The sequence below is a fragment of the Biomphalaria glabrata genome, chromosome 2, assembly GCF_947242115.1.
Source record: "Biomphalaria glabrata chromosome 2, xgBioGlab47.1, whole genome shotgun sequence".
In the NCBI taxonomy this organism is placed as follows: Eukaryota; Metazoa; Mollusca; class Gastropoda; family Planorbidae; genus Biomphalaria; species Biomphalaria glabrata.
Genome location: NC_074712.1, coordinates 62983023 through 62994932, shown reverse-complemented (window position 1 = coordinate 62994932; position 11910 = coordinate 62983023). Strand labels below are relative to the sequence as shown.

General features: G+C 39.5%; 1 protein-coding gene across 2 annotated transcripts; it reads left to right on the top strand.

Moving 5' to 3' along the window:
- The first annotated feature begins 1219 nt into the window (after positions 1–1219).
- On the top strand, positions 1220–9304 carry LOC106068676 (uncharacterized). 2 transcript variants are annotated; one of them, XM_056021852.1, is made up of 5 exons: positions 1221–1349; positions 3704–4585; positions 5450–5767; positions 7266–7380; positions 8889–9302. In XM_056021852.1, exons 2-5 carry the CDS (start codon positions 4577–4579, stop codon positions 8891–8893), a joined length of 447 nt encoding a protein of 148 aa, XP_055877827.1. In that variant the 5' UTR covers positions 1221–1349; positions 3704–4576; the 3' UTR covers positions 8894–9302. The 2 variants fall into 2 exon arrangements, with proteins under 2 accessions (XP_055877826.1, XP_055877827.1); XM_056021851.1 differs by lacking the exon at positions 7266–7380 and having other exon boundaries at positions 1220–1349; positions 8889–9304.
- The last annotated feature ends 2606 nt before the right edge of the window (positions 9305–11910 follow it).

Here is an 11910-nt window from a genome sequence, read left to right as displayed (position 1 = left end):
CTGTGTGGGAGAGTGGGGAACTGCTGTGTGGGAGAGTGGGGAACTGCTGTGTGGGAGAGTGGGGAACTGCTGTGTGGGAGAGTGAAGAACTACTGTGTGGAGAGTGGGGAACTGCTGTGTGGGAGAGTGGGGAACTACTGTGTGGAGAGTGGGGAACAGCTGTGTGGGAGAGTGGGGAACTGCTGTGTGGGAGAGTTGGGAACTGCTGTGTGGAGAGTGGGGAACTGCTGTGTGGGAGAGTGGGGAACTGCTGTGTGGGAGAGTGAAGAACTACAGTGTGGAGAGTGGGGAACTGCTGTGTGGGAGAGTGGGGAACTACTGTGTGGAGAGTGGGGAATTGCTGTGTGGGAGAGTGGGGAACTGCTGTGTGGAGAGTGGGGAACTGCTGTGTGGGAGAGTGGGGAACTGCTGTGTGGAGAGTGGGGAACTGCTGTGTGTAGAGTGGGGAACTGCTGTATGGAGAGTGGGGAACTGCTGTGTGGGAGAGTGGGGAACTGCTGTGTGGAGAGTGGAGAACTGCTGTGAGGAGAGTGGGGAACTGCTGTGAGGAGAGTGGGGAACTGCTGTGTGGGAGAGTGGGGAACTGCTGTGTGGAGAGTGGGGAACTGCTGTGTGGAGAGTGGGGAACTGCTGTGAGGAGAGTGGGGAACTGCTGTGTGGAGAGTGGGGAACTGCTGTGTGGAGAGTGGGGAACTGCTGTGAGGAGAGTGGGGAACTGCTGTGAGGAGAGTGGGGAACTGCTGTGTGGAGTAGTGTGGACGACCTGGTTCCGACCACAGCTAATGCCCAGGCATTCATCTCATTTCTATGAAATGATCCAAAGTGGCTTCGCGACTGAAAGAGGTCATACATTAGTGGCGTTCCACTAATTCCCAATAATTACGTTCGCTCCCCTCGCTAAGGCGGCGACATTTGGAGCGTTAGAAGATTCAGTTAATGAATTAAATAGTGAACATTGTCATGAATAAACCAGGTGACAAAGATTCTTTGAAATTTCACACAAAGGGGGCTTAACCATATCGAACGTAGAAGCAGACGATACGTGTTTGGGTTATCGTGTGCGCATGTCTGAGTATCTAATGCATTTAACCACATAGAAATGTTGGGCTGCCATTGGCTGCAACTATCGAAAGTGACCAATGGTAAATTAGGAAACAAGAGCTTGATAAATGAGCTTGTCAGAATAGCCTCCTTGCTGTGTTTACCTTTGTCATGACTGACAGACAATAAAAGACGAGGACATGCCATGTATACACCAAAGCAATGTCATCTTATCTTAGTAGTTTAAACATAAAGAATCGGTGCATTGTACAATAATTTTTTTTTTTTTTTTTTTTGCCGGATATTTGGTAAGTTTTGGAAAAAAATATTATTATAAGACACATGAACTAATAGTTGTTTTGCTGGCATTGGCAGTTTATAGGCGTTGATTATAAATAGTTCATTATAAATAGTTCATTATAAATAGTTCATTATAAATAGTTCATTATAAATAGTTCATTATAAATAGTTCATTATAAATAGTACGCAATTTGTACAAATACTCCTTCTTCCCTAGTGCTATTAGAGCATGGAATAGGTTGCCTGAGCTAGCCAGGAAAACCTGTGACTTTGCAGAATTTAAGCCATTGGTTAATATGCATGACTAAATGCATGACGCGTAGGACGTAATCATCTTCTTTTTTGAAGTAACGTCTGTATTATATAAGATAAGATAAGATAAAACATATATGCGTTCTAGCTTTGCTAGTAAATTATTATTATGACAACACTCTGTCAACATGTTATGCGGGCGTAACTATATTTCTAAGAATTGGCTCATCTTTGTAACTACTATGAAGTGCAGAATATTGTGTTATTGAATAAACATTCTCGTCTGCTGAAATTCGGACTCTAGTCAATCTATACTCCAGTGATGCCCAAAATACGGCCCGCGGGTCAGATCCGGCCCGCGACGTGGTTCTATCAGGCCCGCAGAAACGTTGGCACAAAGTGTAGTACCCCCCCCTCCCCCAATTAAAAAAAAGGTTGAAAAAGTGTATCTTTAACTACTGTTTCTCTGATGGATTGGTACCATGACCCTTAACATGACCTTTAACATGACCTTTAACATGACCTTTAACATGACCTTTAACATGACCTTTAACATGACCTTTAACATGACCTTTAACATTTTTTTGCGCTTAAGAAATAGAACTCTGAGTGTAGAATCTAGCAGGAAAAGTGAACGGATCTTTACTTTTTGGTGGAACATGATAATAAGCCAACATCTTTGTTTTATTAAAGAAAACATCTTTGTTTCATTAAAGAAAGTGTAGCTGTTTAAAACAAAGCAAAACAAATGAACGGTGTTTGTAATGTTTGTAAAAAAAAAAAAAAGTAAAGTTCCCCTTTCAGACCTTGTGGTCTATAGGGCAGATGATGTAAAGGTCATCTGATTCTCTGGCCTACGGTTTACGAGGGTGTCATGTGGCCAGCACAACGACCAACCGCATTTACTTTTCCCCAACTAATGTCAGGTACCCATTAGAGTTGGGAGGACTCAAGAGGCGCCCAAAGATCCCGAAATAAAAAAATCCCAGTCTTCACCAGGATTCGAACTCGGGATCCCAGGTTCAGAACCCAAGCGCTTTACCGCTCGGCCACCGCGCCTCCACTTGTAATGTTTGTATGTGTGTTTAAATGGTGATATGGGGGAAAGTTAGTTGATTAGTTGTGAATGATGCAACATAGTTGTAGTTGGTTAGATTTTGTTCAAAGATATTATTCCATAAGTCTATAACAGGTCTGAAAGTTTAACTTTACTTTTTGGATGGCTGCCTGGTCGTGCGGTTTGCGCGCTGGACTGTCGTTCGGACTTATCGATGGTCGAGGGTTCAAATCCTGCCCGCTCCCATCCCCCGTCGTCCTGCGGGAGGTTTGGACTAGGAAGTAAACTATGGTCGAGGGTTCAAATCCTGCCCGCTCCCATCCCCCGTCGTCCTGCGGGAGGTTTGGACTAGGAAGTAAACTATCTTCAACTCTGAAGGAACATCCGAAACATGTCAAACATTTTACAATAAAAAATATTTATTTAATCTCATTTCAACTTGATTATGTTATAAATAAAGTTTTATTTAGTTTCGCACAAAAGAAAGTTATTCAAGTTATTCGAAATTTCATTAGTTAAGATATATTACGCCTACAAGGGTTTAATTGTCTCTACTGGCAGTTTGAAGGATTTACGAGTTGTAACATTATAAGTAGAGAAATGAAGCCTTTTTGCCTACGCAAAAGAGAATAAATAAATAAACTTTCAATATCGTATGGATGGGATATGTTTCTAATCAAGTAGCTTCAGGTTAATTGAAATCCCCTTTTTTTTTTTTTAACCCTTTCCTTGTTGTGGCCCGCGACACGAGTGTCGGAAATTAAAAAGGCCCGCTGGTCAAATTAGGTTGGGCATCACTGATCTCTACCATTTATGTTTGTTACGCGTTAGGTGTGACTCCAGCATTCTACAGCATTCGCGACACATTGATAGTATTACACGTATCTACATCTTAGTGACCAGTCTGATGTGTAATATCAATATCACGTGGATGGACCGTTGACCTACGTGTCTCGGTTCAGCGCTCAAAATGAGCTCACAAACATATTTCATGTTCTGTTGTAAGCATGTGTTTATTTATTATTACCATTTTGCGTTATTGTTTCACTGCAGCGTATTGTTTTACGTAGAGGGCCGCAAATTAAAGGAGACTAGCATTCCGTGAGACAGGTATCTAGTGAGACAAGCGTCTGATGAGACAAGCATCTAGTGAGACAAGCATCTGGTGAGACAAGCATCTAGTGAGACAAGCGATGGTCAGACAAGCATCTAGTGAGACAAGCATCTAGTGAGACAAGCATCTAGTGAGACAAGCATCTAGTGAGACAAGCATCTAGTGAGACAAGCGCTACTGAGACAAGCATATAGTGAGACAAGCGTCTAGTGAGACAAGCATCTAGTGAGACAAGCGTCTGATGAGACAAGCATCTAGTGAGACAAGCATCTAGTGAGACAAGCATCTAGTGAGACAAGCATCTAGTGAGACAAGCATCTAGTGAGACAAGCGCTACTGAGACAAGCATATAGTGAGACAAGCGTCTAGTGAGACAAGCATCTAGTGAGACAAGCGTCTGATGAGACAAGCATCTAGTGAGACAAGCATCTAGTGAGACAAGCATCTAGTGAGACAAGCGTCTGATGAGACAAGCATCTAGTGAGACAAGCATCTAGTGAGACAAGCGTCTCATGGGACAGGCATCTAGTGAGACAAGCGCTAGTGAGACAAGCATCTAGTGAGACAAGCGCTACTGAGACAAGCATCTAGTGAGACAAGCGTCTAGTGAGACAAGCATCTAGTGAGACAAGCGTCTGATGAGACAAGCGTCTAGTGAGACAAGCGCTAGTGAGACAAGCATCTAGTGAGACAAGCGTCTCATGGGACAGGCATCTAGTGAGACAAGCGCTAGTGAGACAAGCATCTAGTGAGACAAGCGCTAGTGAGACAAGCGTCTGGTGAGACGAGTATCTAGTGAGACAAGATTGAATATGAATGAGGTTAGTGGAGACTTGTTACAGTCTATAAAGATTTTGTCTACATTCTGCTCTTTATATTAGCAGTTCGTCCTCCCAAGAACATCTGCAGGGGAGGGCAAGGTGTAGCTAATGACTAAACTAATAATTAAGCACTAAACTTTTCGACAAAATTGTGGTCATTATAAGTTACGAAGCTAAACTTAATTCTGGTGTGTGTCTCCGATCATTTTACAGCCTAAAATTAATAATATAACTATCCCACTCTAACTGTAAGAGCACTAACAGTCTGCCTCAAGGGGGATATGAATATACATAAGTCATACATAGTTTACATCACTTTGACTAGTTAGATTATCTCTCAATACTATCTTATTTCTCTGACCACATAGGCTTTCGGGGTCGTGGTTTGGCGCTTGGCTTTCCAACCGAGGAGTCCCGAGTTCGAATCTCGGTGAAGACTGGGATTTTTTCATTTCTGGATTTTAAGGGCGCCCCTGCCTGAGTTCGCCCAACTCTAATGGGTACCTGACCATAGTTGGGGAAATCAAAGACGGTTGGTCGTTGTGCTGGTCACATGACACCTCCATTAACTGTAATCTATAGAAACAGGTGACCTTTACATACTCTGCCCAATAAATTGGGTACTTTACTTTTTTTTGTACACAAGCTTTCAGAAATGTCCATTTACTTTGTTCTACACAGGCTTTCAGAAATGTCCATTTACTTTGTTCTACACAGGCTTTCAGAAATGTCCATTTACTTTGTTCTACACAGGCTTTCAGAAATGTCCATTAACTTTTTTTTTACACAGGCTTTCAGAAATGTCCATTAACTTTTTTTCTACACAGGCTTTCAGAAATGTCTATTCAATTTTTTTCTACACAGGCTTTCAGAGATGTCCATTCTGCTGACCATGAACTTTTCATCCCAACACAAGAAAATCCTATTGGACACAGATTAGATGTAGGGAACACCGTTACCCTGGATCTACCGGCCTATAAGGGGGAAATGCTGAATGTTGGTTACTCATCTGCAGGCAATCTCCTGACAGCCAAATGCTCTAACCAACAACCACCATTGCCACCGTATCCCGACAACCTACAACAATCTGCAGAAAGGTGTCTGCAGTCACCGACCAGCAACTTCAGATCTAGCTCCGGTTACGTGGATGTCCTGCAACCAGGTCAACCCAAAGCCAATTTTGTAAGTCTTCTGTTTCGAGAGTTAATATGTACTTTTGAGAAGTTTGGAATGGACCTCATTCACCAATCATAAACAAATAACATTTAGCCACGTGATTCTTTATATCTTCTATACAAAATATTTAATCCATAAAGGCTGTCACGTGATACGTTTTTTTCCATTGTTTTATCCATATTATCACGTGGCTAAATGTTGTTTGTTTACGATTGGTGAATGAGGTCCATTGATTAATTAACAATCGATCGTTAGGTAATCATTTAATTCGCCTTAATAAAAGAATCTCTATTATATATTAATCTCTATTATATATTAGACTATATAGAAATAAAATACAAGTAGTATCCGAATAGCCATTTAGGTGTTCTGTTCAATAATCGTGTATTGTTGAATTGCCAAATCACTTCATGACAAATATCTGAAATTCAACTCTTTCTCCCTCGGGGCAGAGGGGAGGGTCCCACACTTTGTATAAAGATTGTGAATTAAGTCGCTGCCAACTGTGTCAATTTTTCAATTTAAAAAAGTGGCTAAAATCATGATTAGATTTAGGACAAAAAGGGTAGTTTCTGGAATGAGATTTTGAATGCATATAATTGTATTGAAAGGGAAAAACACACAACTTTAAACAGTGTGTTATTTTATTTTACATTCTGTGGCATTTTATGTTCAGTGTGACGCTCTTTTCCCTTTGCAACTTCTTGTGTGACTAAAGAGGCCAATCCTTGATACACAGCTGTGGTCACAGGATGGGCATTTGTAATTACCAGGCACTGCTGCACTTTTACCTTGCTTTCTACTTCGTGTCCATCCTTTTAAAATTAATGCATGAAATTACAGTTTGTTGTTTTTTTGTGTACACCTTTATGTTTCTCTTGTAGATCAGATCATCAGTGAAATTTTGTTTACATCTAGTATTAGTACACTTTTACACACGTGATACGAACTAGTAGCCTTTATTATGGCACGATTAGAAATTAGTCTATTTTTTTTTTCCGGGAAGTTTTTTTTTTTCGGGAAGTTTTTTTTTCGGGAAGTTTTTTTTTCGGGAAGATTTTTTTTTCGGGAAGTTTTTTTTTTTCGGGAAGTTTTTTTTTTTCTTGAAGTTTTGACTTAAAGACAATGACGCGACTAGTAAAAAGTAGACTAGGCTTTGAAGAAGAATAGCGAAATATCAACCGATGTAAACAGACTACTTTTAAAGGCTTTAGGAAAGCTTCTATGAACGTACACATTTAGCTTGACGACATTCGACAGTTCCCTTCGGTACTATAAAACTTCTTGTTCGATACTCAATCGCAGCGTCGATTACCTTCTATTGTTGGCCTTTCGACTGTGTTATTTGATTTCGTTATTTGAGAGTTACCTCCGTTTGACTTATCTGCATTAGACACAGCGCGGAAGCGCCTAGACCTAGTATACGCTCATACACAATCCTTGAAGAATCGATGTGACTGTATGCTACAACCTGTGTTTTTATACTTTCTAAATGTGTGTACAGGTTCTGCTTGTGTTCAACAATGGCCAGGCCCTGGACTGGACTGTGGTTTGTGTTCTGGTCGTAGCGTTTCTACTGTTCAGCTATTTGAATTCTTGCTACCAGAGATTACAGACATGTAAGTATAGCCAGTCTCTCTTTTTCTCCTCTGTTATAGGTTTAGATTGGGATTAGTTGAATCGGGAATTTCCTTTTAGCGACGCGACTTTAAATAGCACTTTATTTGGACGGAAGTAGTTCTGGGATAGTAACGGCAGTTGAGGACGCACACTTTCAGCATAAGCAAGACGATATTTTGGATTAGAAACTGATGACATTGGACTGTCATTATCAAGTCATTTTCTAGATTTATTATATGTTGTGAGTGTTAGTGAACCGCAAGGCCTCTCTTTTTTCTTTCTCTCTTTATTTTTCTATCTCTTTCTTCCTCTTTCTTCTTTCTATCTTTTCCCTTTTTTTCTCTCTTACTTTCTCACTATCTTTCTTTATTTTTCTCTCTCTTTCTTCTTTCTATTTTTTTCTTTCTTTCTCCCTCTCTTTCTCCTATTCTCTTAATATGTATCAATTAAAATCTCTTAAATCATTCTACTCTATCGTGTCCTATTCCCTTGAAAGAGTCATAGCCCAAAACATATTGTTTAACTTGAAATGTACCATTTATCAAATTTTGTACCATTTATCAAATTTATATATAACGAATGGTGGCTACATCTGAAGTTCGTAGCTACATCTGAGATTTTCGAAAACTGATTTGATTCTAAAGAGCTACATACAACCCACAGCCAACATTCAGTTCTGTGAAAACATGATTGTACCAAAGAAGAAAATTAAAACATTCAATAATAATAGACCTGGATGACCAACATTAAAAATTAACAGTCTCTCGTCATCGAGAAGTACATAGTAGTCTATTTATAAAGCGCTGGTTATGAGTGTGTATGTGTTTTTCGTGTGTGAATGTCGTTCGTATGTGCATCTATATTGTGCATCTATATTGTTATTGTTACAGTAGTTACGCTGAGGTTGTCAATTGTAGTCAAACCGAATTTCCATTTGATTGGATCAATACAAGTTATCTTATCTTATCATATCTTATCTTATCTTATCTAAAGTTAAACACGTTAAATGCTACTCTGTGGACGCCTGGTCGTGTGGTTGGCGCTTCTGACTGTCTTCAGAAAGTGCCCCGAGTTCGAACTCTGCCCTCTTCCATCTGCGGCCGTAGTGCAAGAGGCTTGGACTACGACCCCAACGTAATAACCTTGAGCATTGATAAAAAAAAGGTCTAAACTTAAAAAAAAAATACAAAAGAAAAAAAAAAGAAAAAAAAAAAAGAAAAAACTTGTATGTTAAAACTAAAAGAAGTATTTTTTATACTTCAGATTTTATCCTTTAAAAAAAAAAAAAAAAAAAAACAAATAACAAATAAAACACAGAGTAAATTTGTTCGTCAGGGTTGGAGAAGGTCCCCACTGGTAAAAGTTTGAGAAACACTTATACGTAACTAGGATTGGTATCAACCGGTGAAGTTTTGCTTACGGTGTCTCATGGATTCTCGTTCTTTAAAAAAAGGGGAAGTCACTTGCATATACACCTTTCAGTTTGATGTGTTTATTTCCCTTGCAGGTTAAAGCAAGACCATTACAGAGATGGAAGAAAGTCTGCGCCACTTTTCAAGCGACATTGTTTAATGCTGTTTTTGATCTGGTCTTAGGATCTGGTCTAAGGATCTGGACGTTGGAGTCTGCCTTGTGACGTCACTGCTCAAAACAACGAAAACATGGGCTCATTTCCCTCATCTCCTTGCAGAGTTACCTGCATGTTTCTATAGACCTCTAGCGTGAGCGCTGATCAAGTCTTGCCATAAAGAAACAAAATCTCTTCTATTTCAGTTTCATTGCCCACATGCCTATAAACATTTTAAAGTTTTATTTGGACAACTTAATTATCTCTCATTATTACAAATATTTTGATTTCTTTTTTTTTTTTTTTTCTAAATTTTTGACACGATATTGTTTTATTAGCCAGAAAAAAATATGAAAATTTTATTCTTTCACTTATATCATTAATACAATAAAATATTCACAAACTTGAAGACTCAAATATAAATGTTAATATTTGTCGTTTAAATAAAGCTTGAGGAATAAATAGGGGCCATGGGACACTAAAGCACAAAAAAAGATTATTTTAGATTCTAGAACAATGATACACAAACTGCTCTGCATGAGGGATGAATACATTTGCGACTGATATGCCACCTGACGCATGACCGCTAATAATAATAATTCTGAATCATTAGTTACAGTATGTAGTTAATGGAAAGCCAGTAGCACAGCACTTAAGAAAGGTATTATGTTTAGTATAAACAATAAGACCTAAAGTGTTACAAGCGGACGAGACAATTAACGTAATGTGCTTGGGTTTATATAGGATCCGGGCATGAAAAAAATCAACAAATTAGACAATACTAATTTCTGCTAAACACACTGGAGTCATTAACTATTAATTACTGTGGAGAACCAGAACACTTGCAATAACCAAATAGTTGCTTAGACGGTCACGGACGGATTCAGTCACGGAACTTTCCTGGCTTGTTGCTTTGTACTTGTAATAATAATTATTATCTTCTCTCCCGATGCCCGGTCCGAATACCTTTACCTTTTCCTATCCCTTAGTCTGTTGGACCGTTGGGGCATCAGGCATGATTTGTCGACCGTCTTTCTCCATTCCTCCCTTTTTTTTTTTGCCTTGTTTAGAACCTCTCTCAGTGGCAGGCCCGTCCATTCTTTAGTGTTGTCCTCCCATGGCTTTTTCTGTCTGCCGCTTCTTCTTTCCCTGGCACTGGTCCCCGAAGGAAGGTCTTTGCGAGCCCCGTAGATCTTGTAATGTGGCCAAAGGTTTTAAGCTTTCGTCTTTTAGCAGGTCGTCATGGGCTCCGATCGCTGCAGTTGGTTTGTGATGCGGTCTTTGAATATGATCCTTCTGTAGCATCTCAATTCCATTCGGACCGAATGCCGAAGCCAAATTGATGGTGTTTAAGAACAAGGTGTGCGATAGGACAGTTATCCCTTGACGATCGCAGATCTGACTTTAGCGGAAGGGCTACACCAGGAGGTTTTCAAAATAAATAAGGAAAAAAATACTCCTGCGTTTTTTGATGTTTTTTTTTAACACAGGTTTTCTCACGGCCACCCGCTGTATATGCACAGTAGCTTGATGGGAAAAAAAATGAATACGTCATCCGCAATCGTTCTGGATGCTGATTGGATGAAATAACAGTCTAGCACATTATCTGGTCCAATCAGACCAATAGTAGGCCTCAACACTGACCTCCGACGTCGCAGACTGTGTAGATCAATAGCTCGTTGTCCCGTTATAGGTCTTAACGTCAGAACTATAATCTTCAAATACAAAAAAAACAAAATCTCACAAAATACTCAGAAAGACAGAAAGATAAAGGCACATTCCTCGTTCCATATGATAGGACAGATTAATACAAATGCTCCTTCTTCCCTGGTGCTATTAGAGCATGGAATGGGTTGCCCGAACCAGCCAGGAAAACCAATGACTTGGCAGTATTTCAGTCATCGGTCAACATGAATGAGTAGATGCATGACTCTTTGGACGTAATCATCTTCTTTTTTGAAGTAACGTCTGTATTTTATAAGAAAATATAAGAGAATGGGAAATTATTATTTAGGACTATTTAGGAGATTAAAGTGTTTAGCGGTCATCGTGACGAAAGAATTATGTTTTTATCAACGCTAGGTTCTAGGGGTCAACTAATGCACTTTATTACTGAATAAACACAGATTAAAGACTCACTGGACTTAAATTATCATCTCTGATTATTACATAGCTTTTATGGCTGCCTGGTCGTGCGGTTTGCACGCTGGACTGTCGTTCAGATTTATCGATGGTCCCGGGTTCAAACCCTGCCCGCTCCCATCCCCCGTCGTCCTGCGGGAGGTTTGGACTAGGAAGTAATTATCTTCAACTCTGAAGGAACATCCGAAACATGTCAAACATTTTACAACAATTCACTCTGTCTGTCTGTGTGTCTGTCTGTCTGGCCAAAAGTTTGTACACGTTATTTCTCCGACACCCAAACTCTGATCAAGCTGAAATTTCGATAAGTATTTCTTTTACCTGACAACACAAGAATCAATAAAAAAACAAACAATTAATTAATTAATTAACTATTGATAATAAATTACTTTGTTTGGTATCTAAAACAGGGAAAGAAATAGTACATGACTGACGTGGTGGTATAAGCTGAATTAGTCCCCTTTCCAAGGGAAAGAAATAGTACTTGACTGAAGTGGTGTTATAAGCTGAATAAGCCTTCTTTATTGATTGCCCTCTCTGGCGTATTACAAATTTAATGACATGACTGATCCCAACTAATTTATACACTTAATATTAGCTTTGTTTTTAAAGTATTTTTTGTATTTGGCATGTTTTAGTCTTTCATGTTGGTATTTCTACTTCCTAGTCCGCACACCCAAAGACTAATTTATTACGTTGTAAAATTCTGTAAATAAACCTGTTACAGATCACACTGTTGCCTGGTGAAATCATGTAGATCCTTGTACTCTATTGTACAGGAAGCTAAAGCTAGTCTTCTGGTTGCAGTCAAGCACACAGA